This window comes from Myotis davidii, unplaced genomic scaffold (genome assembly GCF_000327345.1).
Source record: "Myotis davidii unplaced genomic scaffold, ASM32734v1 scaffold299, whole genome shotgun sequence".
Taxonomy (NCBI): Eukaryota; Metazoa; Chordata; class Mammalia; order Chiroptera; family Vespertilionidae; genus Myotis; species Myotis davidii.
Window position 1 is genome coordinate 2,904,363 of NW_006293088.1, and position 22,717 is coordinate 2,927,079.

The following is a 22,717-nucleotide window of genomic DNA, read 5'->3' on the forward strand; positions in this document are numbered from 1 at the left end:
CTGTCCAGGCTGTAATCCATGTGTTGTGACTCAGCCCAGTGTTATTTGGGGTGAGTGAGTTATAAAACTTCACTCAAATGTCTCTTTTTCCCTCCCTTTGGAAAGGCCCTGGGGAGTAACCGTGTGGGATGACATGCAGGTAGAGGGCTAGGCAGACATCCACAGAGCAAACATTCGACAGGAGCTTTGCAGCTTACAACGCCCTTTCCAATAGCCGGCTCATTAGAACTTTTGACGGAAGCAGCATTACCCTAACTTTGTAAAAGAGGACACTGACTTACAGCGAGGTCTGAGCGCAGCAGACCCAGTGCTCAAACTCGGGTCTTTAGGGCTCAAAAAGTCTAGTGTTTTGTCCATTTTCACTAACATAGACAACCATTCACCTAAAAGTAATAATAATAATAATAATTCACCACTAGAGTTCTCCCTGCTATATTAGTTTCAAGGACTGAAAGAGAAAGAATCAGGGTCAACCAGTAGGGATGGATGCAATTCCCTACCAATGGTCGGCAAACTGTGGCTCGGCAAACTACGGCTCGCGAGCCACATGCGGCTCTTTGGCCCCTTGAGTGTGGCTCTTCCACAAAATACTGACTTCTGCGCATGGGCCATGAAGTTTCAGTCGCACTATGCATGCGCTCCCGCATGTGGTATTTTGTGGAAGAGCCACACTCAAGGGGCCAAAGAGCCGCATGTGGCTCGCGAGCCGCAGTTTGCCGACCAATGCCCTAGACGCCAGGAATCCTGGATAAATGGCAGGGCCCAACCAAATACTTCTCTAGTCTTTCCCTCCCCAGTCTCCCCCTGATCCAGTAGAGAAATAAATAAATTTCTCAAATTACCCATCCCAAATGCTGTGAAATGTTGACCTGTGTGCCAGGACCAGGGGGTGGGTCCAACAGGTGTTCCTCCTGGGTGGCATGATTTCAGGGGCCCCTCCACAATGATGCTGGCCTCCTCCCCCCTCCCCCCCCTCCGTGGCTGCTAGCTCAACTGAGATGTCACTACTAGCCCTTGGTTCCTTTGCTTTACCTGCGAACCCTGTTACATTGGAAAGACACCTTGGGAGTGATATCATTTTAACACCATCAGCCATCACAAATCTGAGTGAGTGAGTTTCAGAGGTTTTCCTGGGAGTAGGTCCGTTTGTTTCTCTCGGAAAGCCAAACGGATTACACGAGCAATAAGCCATTATAGAAAGAGAAGCCTCCCTGGTAGAACAGGAGAGAGTCCCGGAGCAGATCCGCACCCATGGGAAACGTGACTGCGACGTGTGGCACTGCCACCATGGCGAAGGACGAGCCGGTGAGGAGACGGAATTGGGATAATCCCTACCCGCGGGAAAGACGTGCAATGGGTGTTATCTCACTGGGGAAAAAAGCAATCCAGATACTAAGTATGAAAGCAAAACTCAGAAAAAATATGGGTAACTGTTATGAGCTCAGTGTAAAGAAGGGTATGTTAAGCACAGGCCGGTGGGTTCAGTGGTTAGAGCGTCTTGGGTTCGATTTCTGGTCAAGGGCATGTACCTGGGTTGCAGGTTCGATCCCGGCCCCAGTTGGGGCACGTGCGGGAGGCAACCAATTGATGTGTCTCTCTCATCTAGATGTTTCTTTCAATGGCTGCAGGTTCCAGGCAGGAATGAAAGACATCCATCAGATGACCTTAATCTCGCATCCCATTTCCAGGCCACTCAGCCTGTGGTCTGTCATGCACAAATATTTTATAATTCCTACAATCTTGTGACTAAGCTTAATTGCATTGTGATTTGTATGTGTCTTAAAAGCGTTCATGTGTTTAATGAAGCATTTAAAATGTACTGATAGTGCCGAAACCGGTTTGGCTCAGTGGATAGAGCGTCGGCCTGCGGACTGAAAGGTCCCAGGTTCGATTCCGGTCAAGGGCATGTACCTGGGTTGCGGGCACATCCCCAGTGGGAGGTGTGCAGGAGGCAACTGACCTAATGATTCTCTCTCATCATTGGTGTTTCTATCTCTCTCTCCCTCTCCCTTTCTCTCTGAAATAAAATAAGTAAAATGTACTATGATTTTTACAAACCTATTTTAGCATTGCTCCATTTGGTATTATACTGGGAACCCCAGAATGGAAGCATTCCAGGGCCCCCTTAGTCTCTATAGGACCCTCATTTGGAGGCACTTGTCTCTTTTAAATTGTGACTATCCATTGTCAACTTTTGAAGGCAGGAGGCAGTCCTAATGTTCTGGCCACAGCTGCACCGATATTCGTCGGGGAGATCACTGTCAAAAGAGGTCACCACCATGCCTGCAGCCTGCGTGGAATAATGAGGCAGGTATGTCACCTACCAGAGAGAGCCGAACTTGGGACTTGGGTCTTATTTCCCCCACAATGCTCAGAGAACACCCCCAGCTCCCCACTCAGGGGTTTTGTTTCTCCTGTCCTGACTGTATGGCCCATGAGCCAGAGACCCCAGCACCCAGAGACAAACTCACATGCTGGGAAGTGACAGACTGAACTGAGGGACAAATCTCTGGTATTATTATTATTATTAAGGAACCAGCATAGAGTTGGGCATTTATGAAAAATATTTTTTTAATTATTCTTATTCTGCAGTTCATTTTTTTAAAATATATTTTTTTATTTATTTCAGAGAGGAAGGGAGAGAGAGAGACATTGATTTGTTGTTCTGCTTCTTTATGCATTCATTGGTTGATTCTTTTTTTAAAACAAATATGTATTTTTTATTGATTTCAGAACGGGAGAGGGAAGGAGAGATAGAAACATCAATGTTGGAAGAGAATCATTGATCGGCTGCCTCCTGCACACCCCACACTGGGGATCAAGCTTGCAACCCAGGCATGTGCCCTGACTGGGAATCAAATCATGACTTCCTGCTTCATAGGTCAACGCTCAACCACTGAGCCACACCAGCCAGCCATTGGTGGATTCTTGTATGTGCCCTGAATGGGGATCAAACCTGAAACCTTGGTATATCTCTAACCAACTGAGCTACCCGGCCAGGGCTAGAGCTGGGCATTTGGTCTCTAAAGCAGATCACCTACTTTCCACTTCCGGTCGCAGTTGTCAGATACTGTTTCCACTGCTCACGTGTCGTGGTAGGAGAAGAAAAGACTAAGTAGGCTCAGCCAGGTGCAGTGGCACCTGGACTGTGGGCCAGAGGGAGGCTGCAGCTGGCCGCTCTGTGTTGTAAGCCAACCAGCCTACACATTGCCCTCTTGTTGTCTTCGTTTCATTTACACAAATACACGTTTGTCTTGGTCCCTTCAGGCTGCTATTACAAAATACCGTAGACTGGGTGGCTTATAAACAAATAAAGCTATTTTCTCATAGTTCTGGACACTGAGAAATCCAAGATCAAGTCTTTGGCAGATTCGCTGCCTGACCAGGGTCCTCTTCCTGGTTCACAGGCAGATGTCTCTTTGCCATGTCCTCATCTGGTGGAAGGGGTGAGGGAGCTCTCTGGCATCTTTTTTTAAAAATTTTATTTATTATTATTATTATTATTTTATTGCTTAAAGTATTACAAAGGGTATTACATATGTGTCCTTTTTTTCCCCCCCACCCTTGACAATCCCCTGGCCTCCCCTACCCCGCAGTGTCTTATGTCCATTGGTTATGCTTATATGCTCGCTGGCATCTGTTTTAAAAGAGCAGAATCCCCATCATGAGAGCTCCACCCTCATGACTCATCACCTCCCAAAGGCCCCCCTCCAAGTACCATCATCACCTTGGGGATTAGGATTTCAACATAGGAATTGGGGACATAAACATTCAGTCCATTGCAATGTTCACTGTAAAAAATTTAAAACATATTTTAAAGTGGGCAAATGGTCATCTCCGATTATTTCTGCCTCTATAAGTAGTGCTGAAATAAACATCCTTTTATACCCATCCTTGCATACATCAAAAGGAATCTGGATGATTAAGCCACATTAATTTTTGTGTCCTGGCTGGGTAGCTCAATTGGGTAGAGTGCCATCCCCATACCCCAGGGTTTCAGGTTTAGTCCCTGGTCAGGGCATACACAAGAATCAACCAATGCCTGGCCGGAGTGGCTCTGTTGGTTGAGCGCCATCCTGTGCACCAAAAAGTGGCTGGTTTGATTCCCGGTCAGGACACATGCCTGGGTTGCAGGTTCAGTCCCAGGTAGGGGACACACTTATGAAAGGCAACTGATCGCTGTTTCTCTCTCACATTCATGTTTTTGTTGTTTTTTTCTCTCTCTCTCCCTTCCCCTCTAAAATCAATAAAAATACATATGTATATATTTTAATATATATTTTATTGATCATTTACAGAGAAGAAGAGAGAGGGATAGAGAGTGAGAAACATCGATCAGCTGCCTCCTGCACACCTCCTACTGGGGATGTGCCCCGCAACCAAGGTACATGCCCTTGACCAGAATCGAACCCGGGACCTTTCAGTCCGCAGGCCGATGCTCTATCCACTGAGCCAAACCAGTTAGGGCAATAAAAATATATTTTCAAAAAATCAACCAATGAATGCATAAGTAGAACCACAAATTGATGTTTCTCTCTAAACTCAATTTAAAACGTTTAAAGCATTTATTTTTATTATTTCTAAAGATATGTATGCACATCGTAAAAAAGTCAGAATGAAACCATGAAAAATGGGAATCACTTCACCTGATCAACAGTCCCAATGCCCGAGATAATTAATAGCTGGTCTTACAAACTCTTCTCTACCTGCATTCCAACCTTTTAAACAAAAACAGAATCAACCCATGCATGTGCCATTCCGCAACTTGCTTTTTCCCTCGCGATCTCAGAATATTTGGGTCCACTCTTTCAAACGCAGTGCTCTCAGGAGATAAGGGCCCAGCAATGGTCTTGCCTTCAAAGGATTTCCATGCAGGCGGAGGAGACAGACAGAGAGGAGAAACAAATCAACAACGAGTAATGAAAACCAAGAAAGACATGGCAGGTGACCCAAGTTCACAGGAAGGCGGCGTGTATGGCGTTCTGTCATCTTTCAGTAATTCCAAGGCTTGCCGTGGGGTTTCCAGCTTTTCTCTGTCATAAATGATGCTCCGAGGAACATCTTAGTCATCTTCGTAAATTTGCATGTCTACAGGAGCAGACCTTAGAGCTGCGATATCTGACACCCTTTTTCCACCTGGGCTAGCAACTGTTGCCATGGCCACGGCTGAGGGGTGGCTCCCCTGAGCAGCAGGGGCTCAAGCACCGGGTTTGGAGTCAGACTGGAGAGCACCCCACAACACTGCCATTTGCCACAGAGGGACAACCTCTCACCTCACAGGGCTATTGAAAGGAGTAAGTGACCCTGCTTCTCCTCACATGCCTCGTTCATCTACTCATCAAACAACTCTGAGAGATCCATCCACATACATGCAAGGGGGTCAGATTTCCCTCAGAAACAATGGCAAGAACTGGGGGCCCCCTGGGTGGGAAAGCTGGAGCCCTGCTATTTAAATTTCCGGTCTCAGCACCAGCAGCATTGATGCCGGCCGTGGGGCAGCTGTTAGGATCTCAGGGCCCACTTCAGACCTATTGGTTCAACATTTGCATATTAACAAGCGGCTGGGATTCTGTGTGCACATATTAGACGGAGAGAGAGAGAGAGAGAAATGGCCCATAGAGTTAAATAAATAGCGATTCATCTCTATTAGGGATCGGAGAGGGTGTGACCTAAAGCATTCTGGGTTTAATTTGGCCTTGTTGCCTAGACTACCAATATTATGGTATTTATTCTTCAGGGAGAGAAGACAAGATCATGTCCTTAACCGGCCTCTCTAACCAGGTGTGGAACCCACCTGCCTCCAGAGCCTGAGCTGTCAGGGCTGGGAGGGGCCGAGTGGTCTTCATTCCAGCTCAGCCCTCAGCGGCTGCCCTGCCTACCCCGGCCCTGTCTCCACTCACAGGTGGGGCTCTGAGAAGGGTGGTAATTTGCTTAAAGTCACATACCAACCCGGTGCTGGCCTCCTCTGGCCCCGGCTCCCAGCTGGTCCCGATCTCAAAATCTGGGCCATTATTTTTTCTATGGATTCTGCTGATCTTTTCAGAAAAATTCTTTATTAGAAAATGGGCATATAGTAAAATAAGTATGTGCTAATTATAAAAAAACTCATTCCAATTCATAACAATGTAAATATTGACCCAACAATTTCACTGTTATGACATACCCAAGAGAAATAATATCCGCACAAAAACCTGAACATGAGCGTGTACAGCAGCATTCCTCACAATAGCCCCCAAATGGAAACCACCCAGGGCCCCTCAGCTGACAGACGATAAGCAAAATGCGGTAGGTTCAGACAATGGGATAGAATTCAATGATGAAGAGGAATGGAGAGCTGACACAGCCCCAGCCTGGAGGAACCTTGAAAGGCATTAGGTGAAAGAAGGCAGCCACAGAGACCAGGTCTTGTATGATTCCATTTCTAAAAATGTCCAGAATAGGCAAATCCATAGAAACAGGAAGTACATTAGCGGTTGCCAGGGACTGGGGAGAGGGGAACAAGGGAGTGATGCTCATGGGTTTAGAGTTTCTGTTTGAGTCGATAAAAATGTCCTAAAATTAGATATAGTGATGACTGTACAACTCTACGAATTTACCAAAAACTACTGGTAAAAAAAAAAAAAATTAAAGGCTGAATTTTGTGGTATGTGAATTATATCTCCATAAAGTTATTTTTTTAAAAAGAGAGAAAATAAAACATCCTTTAACCCCTTCCCCAACAATTTTTTTGTTAAAAACGTTTATTTTTCAGACTAATTTTTTTATTTTGGTTCTATATAGTATTTTTGATGCTGGTTATGAAAACAGTTTGTAACTCGTCTTCCTATAAACCATATTTTTTTACCATATTTTCTTAGTATACTCGTCGACGACTGAAAAAGAACATTTTGTGAAAACGTGTATACACGTTTCTGCCGGGGAAGGGGTTAAATCATCCCACCCCAGATTTCCCATGTAGCCATTCATTTACTCCATGAATATTCACTGAGGGCCTCCGTGTAGCAGCTATACGGAGGCAAACTCATTAGTCAACAGAACCAAATATCAACAGTACTTCTTCAAAATAGACTCGCTCAGGCCGAAAACTGACTTCTGCGCATGGGCCACGAAGTTTCAATCGCACTGAACATGCGCCCGCACGTGGTATTTTGTGGAAGAGCCACACTCAAGGGACCAAAGAGCTGCATGTGGCTTGCGAGCCGCAGTTTGCCGACCACGGGTGTAGACCATCCACTGGGGACACAAGCAACATGAAACAAACAACTCACATCCGAAGCGCAATGGCACCCCAATATTCAGAGCCCCACGACCCGTGCCTGCACCGCCTGACCACTGACCCTCACCTCCAGCAATCACGGGCCCACTGCTGTCGCTGTCCCTCAGGCCCTCGTTCCTCACCGCCCTTCCACTCAGTCGCTCGCCGCTGCCACAGCCCTCCTCGCACCTTGCATCCCCGATCTCACCTGACAAAACCCCCATACTGGTCAAAGCCAGCTCTCCCCCTGCTCTGCACTTGCACCTGGGTGGCCGAACGTGGCTGGAGAAAAACACTCCACCTTGCCCACCGTCTCACTTTAAATTCACGACATGCGTCTCGAGTGGGTCCTTAATGCTGCCCGATGTCCTGGTCGTGGAGAGATAGTCTCCCCAGGTGGCACGCCCTTCTCCCTCTATAAAATGGGACAGTAACGTTTCTGCACCCCGGGGTTGTTGGCTGCATTAGCACTGGGCACACAGTAGGCCCTCAACCACTGATAGTCACTGGGATTATCACCTCTGGTCCTCAGTCCAGGGGCCCCCTGGTGGCCCGGTCTCTAAGGAGACCCACCCTGCGGTCAATTGTTTTGTCCACTGGCTGGGCAGCCCTGGGTACTTTGCCATATTGGGTGCGGAGGGGATGTGGCACAGGGCAGCGGAACGCATGGCCACGCTCAGTGGTAAGACAGGGAAGCTTATGAGTTCCTGCAGCCGATGTCCCGTGTGATGGGCCGAGCCTGAGTCAGACCACAGGGCCCAAACGGAAAGTTACCAGGGCCTCCGAGAGAGAGGGTGGAGGCTGGTGGGGTGCAGCCAGCCAGCATGGCAGTCTGAGCAGAGCAGGATGGCTGCCCCTAGGAATCCAGGCTGCACCTCCCTCGGGGAGCCGAGATCAAAGCCCAGAGGAAGTGACTCACTTCTTCCATCTGGGGCGAGTCACCTCTCACCCCTGCAGGCAGCCTGCCTCCTGCCTCCGCACCAGGCGGGACCATCCGACCTGGGTCTGTCTATTCATAACCCTGACCTAGTGGGAAAAGCCCTGCTCTGAAGGCAGGACCCTGGGTCATGGTTACTGACCGCTGTGAGCCTGCCAGGTCTCACACCCGCTCTGGGCTCCAGTCTCCACTTCTCCAAGAACGGGCAGCCCGACTCCGCGTCCTCCTGGCTCCTCGGCTCTGGAATTCTACCAGGGTTTGGGGTCCTCACCTCGCACTGCCCTCTGGGAAACAGTCCTACAGCCTAAGAGGCCCTGGATGGTTTGCTGCTGCCACACCTGCACCTCATCCCTGGTGATTCCCGCACCCCCAGCAGCATTCAGCGGTGCCGGCTCGGGCTCCGAGCGCACAGCCCGGCTCTCCACGTGGTGCTTCAGCCCCGGCTGAGCGCTGTCCTCCTCGGGGCCCAGCTCAGACGTCACCTTGCCCACTGCCTTCCTCTTCCGACCTGCCAGCCGGTGCGCCCCCCAGCAGAGGCCGTTTTGTTCCTCTTCCTCATTCAACCGAGCTCTGGGCCACGGGCAGCGACTGGCACACAGAAGGGGTCAATAAGTATGTTATGAATGAATGACGAAGTGGAAGCTCCCAGGCGAGCTGGAGCGAGCCATGGTTGGCTTCCCCCACGTGGGCCCTGGTGCGAGGCCACCCCTGAGCTCTGCCCTCCGGAGGTGGGGGTGCTGGTGGGAGGGGTGTAGGTTTCCGAGGAGGTTCCAGCTGGGCTCCAGCCATGCCACAGCCCCTGGCTGCCTGGCCCATGACTCACAGGCCCCAGACAGCTTTCCTAACCCTCACCGGCCTCCGCCAAACTGCCTGCTGGTCGGGCCTTCAGGCTGATGCCTCTCCAGTTTCTCTCCAGCTGGGCCAGTCTCTCCCTATCGGCTTGAAGCGTCCAACTGCTTAAAGGGCCAGCTCCACACTCCTGGGCTGTATGATGTCTTCCCCAGAATCCTTTCCCTGTTTGCCGAGGGGAGAAAAGTTGCCAGCTACCCTGGCTAGAAGTCATCCTGATTTTCTGAGACCCTTCACCACCTACCTCCTAGTTGGCATTTGTCTAGGGGTTGCGGGGGTGGAGGGGAGCCCCAGCACTTCCCCCACCCCAGCATTCCCACGCTCAGGGGGCCCCAGAGTTAGGGAACACCAGCCCCAAAGCTCTGGTTTCCACTGGCAGCCTGACTGTGGCCATCGGGGCCACCAGGGGCTTGCTCCAGTCCCGGGAACAGTCAGGAACCCGCAGAAACTGGCTGGGTCCCGCATCTCCCCTTCTCTGTCCTCTCCTCCATCCGTGGACCCCCTCCCCCGGGTCCAGACATTTTCTCTCCAGCGTCCCAGTTTGCAGATAAGTGTCTGGTGGCCTCCTCCAGTCCTGTGTCTTCGAATCAGTGAGAGATGGCGTCTCCTGGAGACCACAGGTCCGCCCCTTTATCCCGTTACTTTTTATTAAAATAAACTTTTAATTTTGGAATAGTTTTAGATTTACAGAAACGTTGCAAAAGGTCACACAGTTTCCAAACACCCTTCTGCAGTTCCCCTTCTGTGACATCTTAGTAAGGACGCAGGAACCCCACAGCTGCATTGAGTCAGAAGCTGTTGAATCTCTTTCCATGTGTTGATAATGGTAATTATCTCAGATGAAGGAAAGAGCCTGGGAGGTGAGTGCCTTGCCATAGGCGAGGGCCAGAGGCACAAGGGGTGTGACCTCGAGCCCTGACTCCCAGCCTGAAGGGTGGATCAGAAGCAATTTCAAGGACTACATGAGATCACGTCTATGGGCATCTCCCTGCCCCCGAAGTGGCCGCTGTGGTCATTGCTGTCAGCATCATCATGACTAAGGAGCCCAGATCGCTTAAGGGTTATGTTTGAATAAGCCCCCAACACTCCCCCCGTCCGGGCACCTTCGCTGGGGAGCAGGACGGGCCATTACAGACCTTGCTCTGACCAGGCCCTGAAGACTGAGCGTTAGGAATCCCAGGGTGCAGTCCCACTGTGGCCACTGGCTGTGGGCAAGTCATAGCCTCTCCCTGAGCCCCGTCTTCTCACCTGCAAGATGGGGATGATCAGAGCCTCCCACGCAGAGGTGTTGGGAGGATTCCAGGGGATGAGCACAGAGAAGCCGGGACCAGCCCCCAGCAGCTGTGAGTGTGGCCCTCGTGTCCCCTGAGGGGCAGGCAGGTCACCGCCTGGGCCTCCCCGGCAGGCAGTCTGGTTATCTGAACGGCAAGCTACCCAACCCTGCTGAAACCTGCTTCTTGTCAGGAAGAATCGATCAGCGGACCGCTCTAGCCTCACCCCACACAAGAACTCAGGAAATAAAAGTCAGTTTCTACTGTCCTCAGGCCTAAAGGGTTGTCTGGAGGTCAGGTAGCTGGTTACAGGCTCAATCAGAGAGAGCGCCTAGGAAGTGCTAAGACCTGTGGCTCCCCCTCCGCCTCATTCAGAGACTGTTTTGGGGGGAGAAGGAGGCGCTGCTACCTGCCTGCTTCTTTTTTCTTTTTAATATATTTCTATTGATTTCAGAGAAGGGAGAGAGAGATAGAAACATCAATGATGAAAGAGAACCATTGATTGGCTGCCTCCCACATGCCCCACAACTGGGGATCGAGCCCACAATCTGGGAATCGAATCGTGACCTCCTGGTTCGTAGGTCTACGCTCAACCACTGAGCCACTGGGCTGTCTGCTGCTTCTCCAGGCTCCTACACACCACCTCTTCTGGCCTAAAGGAGCCACCCATACACATCCGATGAAGGAAGCATTACATTTTTCACAAAGAGGTAAAACCATGACTCCCATACAGATATAAAATCAACACGTGTTACACAGTTCCTTTTGCTCCTGAGACAGGGGTGGGGAACGTCTCAGGGGCCACATAAGGCCCTCAAAATCATTTGATCTGGCCCTGCCAAGGCCACCACCGGCGGGACTCGAAATTCAATAAACCTAGGAGCTTTTTTCATAGCAACAAACATGAACATTAAGTGAGTGATGTTAAGAGGACGATGTTATAAGTGTCCAAGTGGTCCCTGGCCGAAGAAAGTTCCCCACCCCTGTCCCAGGGGAACCGGGCGGACAAGTTATGAATGACTAGCTGCAAAGGGCGACAGAAGAACACGCCGTGTACAGGTCAGGAAGGAATATCGAAATGAATGTTCAAATGGGTCGAAAGTGATTCCCCCACAAGGGGCTGAGGACTGCTTCCCAGACGGGACAGAACTGGCCAGTGGCCCACAGTTTACATTGAAACATAGCTCAAAGGCAGTGCCCGGCTGGAGTCCAACGCCCAGGAAGGTCTGCTGTGGACAGCGTGTAGTTTTCCACTGACGTGCACGCTTCCTTGGCAGCAGGAAGGCCACCGAGAGGGTGCACTCTGTGGTCTCTAACCTGATGACTGCTCACGAGATCAGGATGACTCACACTCGGTACAAAGTCCTTTCCGAAGGAATTGGGGAAGTTCATCTCACGGGCAAGCGGGAGGCCTACAGCCTAAAAGCAGCAGCATTTAAGAGGAAGGGTGCAAGGCAGTTATGATGTTTTTTCAGCTGGATGTTGGCATCTGGAACATTCCGGAAGGTATGTGTTTGTGACCTGAGTTGGTGGCAGAGGCCTGTAGTTTTCACTGTGCAGCCCTGGGCAGTTACACCACTTCTCTGATGTGCCCTGTCCCTGTCTCTGAATCGGGGTAGTAATGGTACCTACATCATAGATTGTGAATATTTTTAATGAGCAGCTATTCACCTTATGAGAAGTGTATTTTTACATTGATCAGACTAACCACATTTCTTTGACAATGTGTTCACTGGGATATTTTCAGATCAGCCCAGCCTCCTTCTGTCCCCTGTGGGCTCCCCATCAAGTCCTCATTTCCATCCCCTGTGTTCCTAGCAGTGTGGGGAGCAGCATTCAGCTGCCCTGGACACATGCTGGTGTGAACTACACCTTCGAACACCTGGGTGTGGCCTCAGGTAAGGGGGCCCTGGGCAGGGGTGACAGACCAACACAGGCCTCCCTCCAAGAGGGTGTATTCTGGTTGCAGCAGGCCACAGTTTTCGTCTCTCATCCTCATGGCAATCACGCACAGTAGGCGGGCAGGAAATATTCCATTCTTGCAGCTGGAGAAGCATGCCCAGTTCGCTAGCCCACGCTGCCCTCTAGTGGCTGTGCGCGGAAGCCCAGGTCAGCCGGCACCACCTCCCTGGGTTTGCCGGCTGCATGGCCAGCCTTCCTAGGACCCCAGTCAGGGGTACCTATCTCCCCTCCCAGGACTCCTACATCACTTTATCAGCCCCTCTCTGTCCCTGAGCATTAAATATACATATTTAATTGTCGTAAAATATACATAACAAAATGTAGCCTAGTGACCATTTTTAAGTGGCATTAGATTCACACTATTGTGCAACCATCTCCCCATTCATCTCTAAACTGTTAATCGTGCCAGTTGAAACTCTGTACTCCTTAAACAACTCCCCAGCCCACCCTGACCCAGCCCACCTTCCGAAGGGCTCTCCACACAGGACCTTCTACTTTCTGTCTCTATGAATGTGACTACCCCCGATGCCTTATCTAAGGGGAATCATACAGCACTTCTTTCTGTGACTAGCTTATTTCTCACTGCAGAAACCACCCTAGAAGTGTTCCCTCTATGAAGTGGTGTGTAAATGTGCAGCCTGGAAGACAAAAGCACCCCCCAGATTTCATCCAGACAACATCCCTCCAAAACAGTGGCTCGCAACCTTCTGGCCCTTTAAATACAGTTCCTCATGTTGTGACCCAACCGTAAAATTACTTTCATTGCTACTTCATAACTATAATGTTGCTACTATTATGAATCGTCATGTAAATATCTGATATGCAGGATGGTCTTAGGCGACCCCTGTGAAAGGGTCGTTTGACCGCCAAGGGGGTCGCGACCCACAGGTTGAGAACTGCTGCTCCCAAACAACCAACCACAGGCTGGGCCATGAGAATCACAGCACAGGGGTACAATTTCATGGGAGGAAAAACTAAGCCAGTGGCCCTGACAGCAGGGAGCTGGCCTGGCCCTCAGAGTTGGGCCTTGGAGGGCTCCAACCTCACAGCTCACTGTGGCCACCTCTGGGCCCGCTGCAAAAATGACCAGCACCCCATCCTCCAAGCACTGCTGCTTCCCCACCAAGCACAGCCGTAGGGCCACACCCTCGATATAAAAAAAGCTTCTCAATCATAGCATTACCCCTGCTTCCAGAGAGCACACACTCAGAGCAAACCCCCACTTCCTTAACTCCTCTCCCAATTCCTCAGCACCTGCCCAAGTCCTGCGAGTCCCTCCTAACGCAGGCTGTGTGCCGCAGCAAGCACAATGAACCCCACTTTGTTGCCTGGGGCATGTCTCTGATGGATGGGCCTCCACAGGGCCATTGAGGAATGCTGATACAAGGAGTGATGACCAAGTACTATTGGCCAGCGCCCCAGAGGGAGCAGGTGACTCGGTTAACTAGTCAGCAACCCGCCAGCCCAACATTCTGTCCATCACAGCAACCTTATATGATGGATATTAAAGTTGTTCCCATCTTACAGATGAGAAAATCAAGGCTCAGAGGCTTCAGAACTAGTCCACGTTGTTGAGTGTCAGCACCAGGTCTGAGATCCGAGTTGCTTGCTGGGCATGAGTCCCCGATCTGCTGAGCTGAGCACCTTTGCAGGGAAGGATGCACTCACACTCGTGCCACTGTGAACAGACGCCCAATGAGCATCGTCCCAGGGCTACCCCCAAAGGTTCGTGTCTAGCTAGGCGAGATCTTAGACGGAACACAGATGGACTTCTAATAGTTACGCATTTATTTCCATGAATAATAGGAAAAAAATAGAACTAGCACATCAACAGTGACTGCATGGATATATTGTTTAGCACAAGATTAAAGTTGGGAGTAAAAAAAAAAAAGTATGTTGATGTTTAAAGAGAGTATTAAGGAAACGAGAGAATGTGAGGTCTTTGATGATGACCGTTGTGGCCCTGGAGTCTGGGACCCCCTCCTCCCAGCTTCAGGCAAGAAGCTGTGCTCTGCTCTGAAGCCCTAAGGGGCTCTACAGACAAGCCCTCGGAGCTGGGGGCCCGGGGCAGCCTCCTAGGAGCCTGTGGTGCATCAAGACCCCAGGGAGCAAAGCACGGCTTCATCTGTTCATGTTCTACAAAATGCCTCAGGTTACAAAGCAACAAAAGTGATTTTCCTTAAAAGGGAAGATGGATCCTCTAGGTGTGGCCTTGAAGAGGCAGTGGTCACAGCGCAGCCTGGGTGGGAGGGTCCAAGTGGGACTTGGGGAGATAACCAAGGGGCTGAAGGGGCACCCCCTCTGCCCGGCACTGTCCTGAAGGAGGGTAGGTTTGGGGGGGTGTGCACAGCCTCCATCAAGGCTGCAGGAGGAACACCCAGAGCACCTGCACCCTGTTCCCCGGTCAATGTCAGCTGACTCGCACACAGGAGCACCAGGCGGTAGGGTGGAGCGTGGCCAACGTCCTTGGGTGTCGGCACAGGTCACCCTTTCCTCCTGCCCCCGTCCTAGGTTCACAGCCGGGCCTGGGCCCCATGTCCCCTGGGTGAGAAGGCCACGGCCATGCACCACCATTCTTGTCCATTTATGAACAAATGGGAGACATTTCCTATTAAGATACAACCACCCCCAACAAAAACAAAATCCAAAGAATGTTTCCCATCATTTAAATGTTTTAAAAAGCGGTTTTTAAGGAACCTTGGATTTTTACTCAAACGGCTCAGTCCTGCAAGCCAGGGCTGATCTCAGCACCTTATGGGACAGCTAAAGTGTCATTGCTAGGGACCCAGGGTGCCACCCAAAACTCGCCCCAACTCACTCCTGGAAATGGGGGGTCAAGGCCAGCACACAAGAGCGACCAGAGCCTCGGACATGAGCACCCAGGTGTGATGCTCATGGTATAGCGATGCCCCATGCCCAGAGGATGGAAGGAAGAGGCGACAGTCTGAGGGGCACCGTGTACAGCCACCCACCGCTGAGCTGGGTGGACGCTGGGGCTGGGGTGGCTCAGCCCTGCATCCCAGACGGGATGGGCTGGTCCCTGTAGTGGCTCAGAAGGGAACTGTGCAAGAGCAGGCCAGGAAGGGAAACTGAGTCAGGGAAGGGGCCCCGACCGGGGCGAGCGGTGGGTGCTCTCAGCAGCACCCCGCAGCGCTCCGCTTCACGTGGCACGGCTTACAGAAGAGACGGTCGTTCAGCGGGTAGCAGCCTTGGTCCGTGGGCTCCACGGACAGGAGGATCCTGCAGTCCTGTGGGGACAAGAGACGTGCGGGTGGAGCCCAGGCCTGAGGCAGCACCGAGCCTCCCCAGGGAGGGGCTCCCCCAGCATCTGCCGAGGAGATGAACTGAGTGAACAGACTCCCTGAGGGTGAGGAAGGCGGCGGCTCCTCCTTCCTGTGCCCCCAGCACACCTGGGCCCGGTCTCCGTCAGGGAAGACAAGGCACGCAGCGCTTCCCCCCACGCGGGGCTGAGAGATGAGCAGCATCAGTTGAGGGGACAGCCGAGGACACTGGGAAACGTCCCTTGAGGGGTTACGGAAAGAGCTAGAAGAAGCTTAGCCACCACCCAGCAGCCCTTTAGGATGTAACCTCTGCGAGGCAGTAACCCTACTTCCTGCTGGATCCCGCCCAGCCCAGAGCCTGGTGCCCCGTGGGCTCACAGTAAGTAGCTGCTGAGTGAATAACTAAACCAGCCCCGGCCTTCACCGCACAGGTGGGGAAACTGAGGCCCAGGGAGGGGTGGGGCTGGCCTCCGGTCCCAGACTCAGCTTTTCATCGCTCCACTTCCTGCACAGCTTCAACCCTGGCACACGCTTTAAAATCCCAATTTTTCAAATCACCCAAGGATGTCAGACCGGGAAGATGGGGGTTTGGAGCCCAGCCTGCTCAGTCCAGCCGTCTCGTAAGCCCCTGCCTCATCTGAGCTGCACCAGGGCACCTGCTGGGGAGTAATGGGGACGATGAATGCCCGCGGCTTCGGTTCAGGGCGTGGCTGGCATCCCCTGGAAGCTGCATTCATCAGTTGGTCCCCACAGAGACAACTTTGGGCACATGGGTGCCCTTCGGACCCAGCAAGGCCAGCAGAGGGCGCCCTCGTGCGTCTCTTTTCTGCAACTGCACCTGGAGTCTCTCAAGGACTATTCAATGCCAGGCAGGAGCCCTGTTATTCCCGTCTGCCGCTGGTTTGGCATTCTGAGAGCATCAGCGCCAAACACACAGTCCCCAAGGGGCACATGTGACCTCTTCTAAATTAGAATCAAGTGAGGAAACATCTCCACTATGACCGAGTCACACGGCCTGGGAAGGAGCTTTGGGTGGCAGACAGCTGGCTAGACCTGGTCCGGGCGAACAAGGATTGGAACCCCTTTTCTCAGCCTCAGTTTCCCCATCTTAAATGGAGACAACAACTCCCACCTCGCCACATCGCCATAGTTGATTAAATGAGGCGACATCCACGAAAACATTTTATAAATTAAAAAAAGCATGACCCAGGTACAAAAGTATCGTTCCCCTCCCAGCAGTGGAAGTAAGTCACGGGGACCACATGGAACAGGGCTGACGAAAGGAGCGTGGACGGCACCTCGAAACCCGTTTCCCTTCCTGGAGTAGCAGCACCCCGAGCAGCTCCAGGCCGCCGTGGTCTGAGCCTTCCCGCCTGGAGCGTAACTGCTGGAGTCCCAACTGACGTCTGCAGCAGCAGCCCGGGCCGCCTGGCAGCCTTGGCCACGCTGACCCAGGGCATGCAGGGAGGGGTGTTTGCTCACTAACCGGGCCCAGGGAGATGCCAATCAGCCCTGGACCTTAGGAGGGCTGTGGGGGTGATAACAGCGCTCGACTTTCCTCATCGTTCTTTCAAGATGCGTTATCAGTCGGACTTTGGACTCTAAGCAGCAAAGACAACATGATTATGCAGCGATCTGTCAACTTCCGGACCAAGCTCCCCTGTCACACTCCGTGAACACAGCCTCTTGGTCCCATTATCTGCCTGAACAGGAATTACTCACTAGCTGATTAAGAGGTTTGCCCTGGGAGCTCCCACTTAGGTGACACCCATAAAAGCTGCTACCATTTGGCCATCACCGGAGAAGACAGACACCTCAGTGGCATGGAGGTGACCGTGGAAGGTGGGGGGACTCCTAGAGCCTCCCCAACAGGACTGACTATATAATTTGCAGGGCCCGGGGGGAGGGAATGCAAACTCACACCCCTGTTCAAACATGAAGACTGTCATGGATGGTAACAGCAGCGCTTCGACGTGTCTGAGTGTGGGGGCCTGTGTGACTCCCTGGGCATGTCTCGCTGGGGCGACGGCACTAGCTTCTAGCCAGCCTTCCGTCTCAGCCTCATCCCTGCCTGCAGCCCGAGGCCCAGGCTCCTTAGCCTGGAACATGGCGTCCTTTCCTTCTCCCTGACCACACCCTCCCACACGCAGCCCTCCAGACACAGCCCGGAACTTCCACTTGCTCCGACCCTTCGGGCTTGCTCACGCCAAAGTGGGTTTTTACAGGCCTTGCCTCTTTCTGGAGGTCCTTTCCCCTCTCTGAACACCTGACAAACTCTTATCCCGCAAGACCCGCAGTAAGCATCGCTTCCTCTACCACCACCCTGGTTAGACGCCATCGCTGCCTTTTTAGTCCCCATGCTTATTGATTTGTTTATTTATGTGTTTTTTTAAAAAATATATTTTATTGATTTTTTACAGAGAGGAAGGGAGAGGGATAGGGAGTTAGAAACATCGATGAGAGAGAAACATCAATCAGCTGCCTCCTGTACACTCCCCACTGGGGATGTGCCTGCAACCAAGGTACATGCCCTTGACTGGAATCGAACTTGGGACCCTTGAGTCCGCAGGCCGACGCTCTATCCACTGAGCCAAACCGGTCAGGGCTATTTATGTGTTTTTAATTAATTTTTTAAAAATACATTTTTGTTGATTTCAGAGAGGAAGGGAGCAGGAGAGAGAGAAACATCAATGATGAGAATCATTGATTGGCTGTCACCTGCACACCCCCTACTGGGGATCAAGCCTGCAACCCAGGCATGTGCCCTTGACCAGAATCAAACCTGGGACCCTTCAGTCCACAGGCTGAAGCTCTATCCACTGAGCCAAACCGGCTAGGGAAGTCTCAACGCTGATTTAAACGTGCTCTTTCCCAGCACCCAGAAGGGACATCTGTGGCGTGAGTCTGCCCTGCATCCCTTTCTTCTTCCTTCCTACAGTTGTATCAGCTCCTGTTTCATATGGTTCTGCCTCTGGCCCCATAGCCCCTGGCCAGTGATTGATTGTGTTAGGGGCAGAACTAGAGTATTAGGGACTCGCTATAATTATAAAAAATATAAACCATGCTCTGGTATCCATGATTATTCTGATTAGAGGAAGCATGTTCTCACCTGGCTGAGAGCTGTGCGCCCTGGACAGGGGAGCTCACATCAGAATGCAGTCCAGCCTCCTTTCCCCAGAACCGCCTCTCGTTATGGAAAGATTTACAACCTCGTGGCTGAGACAATCTAGTCCTGGAGGCGCCTGCCCTTTGCAGCCCCTATTGCCTGTATTCCTGTTTCTGAGGTGCCCGGAGGCACCCGCCCTCTGTGACACCCCCCCCCCCAGCCCACATTGCCTGACACCTGTAACCATTATACCTTGCCTACCTCCCCATGCCTGTAATTCTTACTCTCCCACGTAATCCTCGTCCTGCCCTATATAAGCAGCTGGCTCACGGGTGTGTCTGTGTGTGTGTGTGTGTGTGTGTGTGTGTGCAAAGCAGAGTCCTGTGGATGACCCCCTGCTCCCCCGTGCTGCCGGCAGTATTGGAATAAACGCTCATATATGCTTCAACCCTGTCTCTGCTTAATTGGCTCAAGTAGTGGCAGGGAGCCTGGAACCCCTGAATGTCCAGTTACAATTGGTCCAGAATAGGCATGTGACCCACACTGGGCCAATCAGAGGCCTTCTCGGGGCTGAATGGGATCCCGGATGTGGTTTCTAAGTTAAAAGGACATAAACCTGGCCCATGCACTGCATCCGCGTCCTTACAGAGGATGCCAGCCCCCAGGAAGAGATGATGAAGCAAACACATAAAAAAGGCAGACCCGAGAAGTGGACAGAGAGAGAGAACGCCCTAACGATATCATTAATGATGTCACCGTGAGCCTCCCCATGGTTCCCTTTCTTTCTTTCTAAAGTTTTTTATTGATTTTTTTAGGGAGAGAAGTAGGGAGGAGAGAAACATCAATCATGAGAGAGAATCATCAATTGATCAGCTGCCTCCTGCACAACCCCTAGGGGGGATCAAGCCCACAACCGGGGCACGTGCCCTGACCAGGAATTGAACCTATGACCTCTTGGTTCACGGGTCAAAGCTCAACCACTGAGCCACCACAGCTGGGCCTGTGGTTCCCTTTCTTGCGGAAAGCAGGTTTAGTTTCTATCATTAATCCAAAGAATTCTGATTAATAGACTCTATTTGTAACTATTTTCATTCTCTTTAAAAAAGATAAATATTTTTATTGATCTCAGAGAGGGAGGGACAGGGAGAGAGAGATAGAAACATCAATGATGAGAGAGAATCATTGATCGGCTGCCTCCTCCACGCCCCCTCCTGGGGATTGAGTCCACAACCCAGGCTGGAATCCAACTGGGGACCCTTTAAGTCTGCAAGCCAACCCTCTATCCACTGCTATTGGGCAGGGGGCCGAGCCCGACCCTGACCTGTCCCAGCCCAGGGGCCGGGCGGTGGCGAACAGAACCCGCAGCATCATTAAATCACCGCTCTACTCACCTCGCACCTGTAGCAATTTTCATGGAAGTTTCTTCCCATGCACTCGATTTTAAAGGCGTCCTTCCCGTCTCGGGGGATGATGGGGCTCTCACAGATGCTGCACACAGGGGCGAATTTCCTAGAGGGAAAGGAACCCACGCTGGGCAGGCGCTCATGCCAACCACAGAAATTAGCTGTCGGAACGGGGCTGGCTCTCATTCAGCTCCCGGTGCTATTTCTGACCTGTTGCTATGTGACTGCACCTGGAGTACAACCGCAAAGGCCTATTTCTTCCTGGCAGGAGCGGTGGAGAGACTGTGTAATTAGACCCGGCTTCCCAGGGTATAATTAGCTCGAGGCAAGGAAGTGACTGGGGCACGTCAGCGTTTGAGAAAGCAGAGACTTCTCACGTGAGTTGGGGGGGCGGGGGGCGGGCTGGGCCCATTTCATTGGTCTGGTATTATAGGACGCTACTTTTTCTTCTCTCCTTTCTTTTTTTTTTTTTTCAAAAAAAAATGTCATTATTGATTTCAGAGAGAAGGGAGAGGGAGAGATAGAAACATCAATGATGAGAATCACTGATCGGCTGCCTCCTGCACGCCCTCTACTGGGATGGAGCCCGCAGGCCTGGCATGTGCCCTAACCGGGGATCGAGCCCTGACCTCCTGGTTTATAGGTCGACACTCAACCACTGAGCCAGCCACTGGGGCTCGCGACTGCTCTTAAGGCTCCAGCTCCGAGGGAGGCACTGTGATCTGGAGGTTGAGGGCAAGGCCCCAGATTCAGGCTGGCAGGCATTTATTACAGCTTCCATACCCACCAGCTGGGAGACCCTGGGCACTTACCTGCTGTGTGCCTCAGTTTCCACACTTGGTAACATGGAAACCTGAATAGTACCTGCCCTACAGGAAGTGATGTATGCATACTTCCTGGCCTGATGCAATGAAGCTTTCTGTTCTTAATTTACTACTATATTAGTTTTGAGGATGAAATAGCCTAACCCGAGGGCAGTGCCCGGCACAGTGTAGGTGCTCACAAAGCCAGCTGCAGCCCTGGCTGGTGTGGCACAGTGGATAGAGTGTCAGCCTGCGGACTGAAGGGTCCCGGGTTCGATTCTGGTCAGGGGCATGTGCCCGGGTTGTGGGCTCGATCCCTAGTGGGGGGCGTGCAGGAGGCAGCCGATTGACGATTCTCTCTCATCAAGGATGTTTCTCTCTTTCTCTCTCCCTTCCTCTCTGAACTCAATAAAAATATATTTAAAAACAAAGGTAGCTGCAATCAGGTACCTGGCCAGGTAGAGGGTGTGGACCAGGCAGACCCGGTTCCTGCAGGAAAGCTTGGACCCAGGACCCAGGCTCAGTTCTGCGCTTCTGCCCGAGTCCCACCTGTCCTCCCTGACCACCCAGAGCCCAGAGCCCAGAGCCCCTCGTACCGATAGAAGTCGTCTAGGCAGTACACCTCGTTCTGGCTGTCCAGGGCGAAGTTCTCATCCCCGATGCACCGGGCACACATCACACACGTGAAGCATGTTGGGTGGAAGGCCCGGCCCAGGGCCCTGATGATGTGTTCTCGGACCACCTCGCCACACTTGCCACACTTCTCCAGGGTGTCCTGGGACAGAGGGCCCATGCCTCAGAGCCATCCCACCCATGTGCCCACTCCTTGCCACAAGGGGCTTCACACCAGCTCTGAGGCTGACCCAGGCCAGGGGTACAGGAGAGGAGCTCGAATCCATGCAAGTGACCTATAACTACGGCCCACTATTCCCTAAATGGGTCAACAAACCTCCACTATTCCCTAAAATGGATCATGCCTGGCCTTGTGTCTCTGGCTTACAGTAAGGAGTCCTGCTACGAAGCGATGGCTGCAAGTTCTGTTACTAGGAAATGCTGAGGCCAGGGTCCACGAGGGCCCGAAGAAGAAACTTCTCTGCAGTCTCAGAGTCAGGAAAAGGAATGCTGAGAGAAACTGGTGTGCTTTTTCCCTTATGGACGATAATCCTTGAAACTCTTTCTCCTTTTCCCTTTGGCCACTCGGAAGCTCAGGGTCAAATGCCATGCTCCACTTTTAGGAACAACAAACTGTAAGGGTCTTCTATGCATATATGCAGATTACCAGGTGCCGCCAATTCAGGAGGACAAGGTGAGGTCTCCGCACATCCAGGTGATGCGTCTGTGAGTGGTGTGCACACCACACTGTAAACACCACCACACCCCCTCGCAGAGTCAGCAATTCCAATACCTTGGCACCCAAACTAGCGCTCCCAGACTGTATTCGGTAGCCGGAGGTGACACCGACTCCCCCTTTAAGTCATGCAGCAGCACCTCATGGCTCTCGGTAAGAGCGGCCAGAACACAGGCGGGCCCCAGAACTAGATGGGCCTGGGTAGGACCCCAGCTCCACCACCGTCTGGAGCGTGACCTGGTGTGAGAGGTGAGTGACAACCCCCAAGACACCCAGGTCCTCGCCCCTGGAACCTGTGACTACCTCGAACGGCCATGTGACTGAGTTCAGGCCCCTGAGATGGGGAGAGCACCCAGCGTTATCCAGGTGGACCCCAAAGCCATCGTAAGTGTCCCCGTGAGAGGGAGCCAGGGGGAGACTTGACACAGGAAGTGTGATACTGAAGCAAGATGCTACCCTGCTGACTTTGAAAGTGGACCAAGGGACCCAGGAATGCGAGGAA

The 22,717-nt window shown here is 52.0% G+C and overlaps 1 protein-coding gene and 1 long non-coding RNA gene across 4 annotated transcripts in view; one reads left to right on the top strand and one right to left on the bottom strand.

The window, feature by feature from the left end:
* Window positions 1-11,720: 11,720 nt before the first annotated feature.
* LOC107183589 lies at window positions 11,721-13,012 on the top strand. Of its 2 annotated transcripts, none has more exons than XR_001514377.1 (3): window positions 11,721-11,818; window positions 12,131-12,210; window positions 12,863-13,012. It is a non-coding gene; the product is annotated as an uncharacterized LOC107183589 (long non-coding RNA). The 2 variants fall into 2 exon arrangements; XR_001514378.1 differs by having other exon boundaries at window positions 12,134-12,210.
* A 1,029-nt stretch (window positions 13,013-14,041) lies between these two features.
* The window catches only part of FBLIM1 (filamin binding LIM protein 1), an 18,360-nt gene continuing 9,684 nt past the window's right edge, over window positions 14,042-22,717 (bottom strand). Inside the window, exons 5-7 of one of the 2 annotated variants that reach the window (XM_015565862.1) lie at window positions 21,464-21,642; window positions 20,053-20,191; window positions 14,042-15,522 (exon numbers count right to left, since the gene is read on the bottom strand). In XM_015565862.1, coding sequence (XP_015421348.1) covers window positions 15,409-15,522; window positions 20,053-20,191; window positions 21,464-21,642 — 432 coding nt within the window. In that variant the 3' untranslated portion in view covers window positions 14,042-15,408. The remainder of the gene's footprint in view (window positions 15,523-20,052; window positions 20,192-21,463; window positions 21,643-22,717) is intronic. The other variant, XM_015565863.1, reaches the window with a different exon arrangement.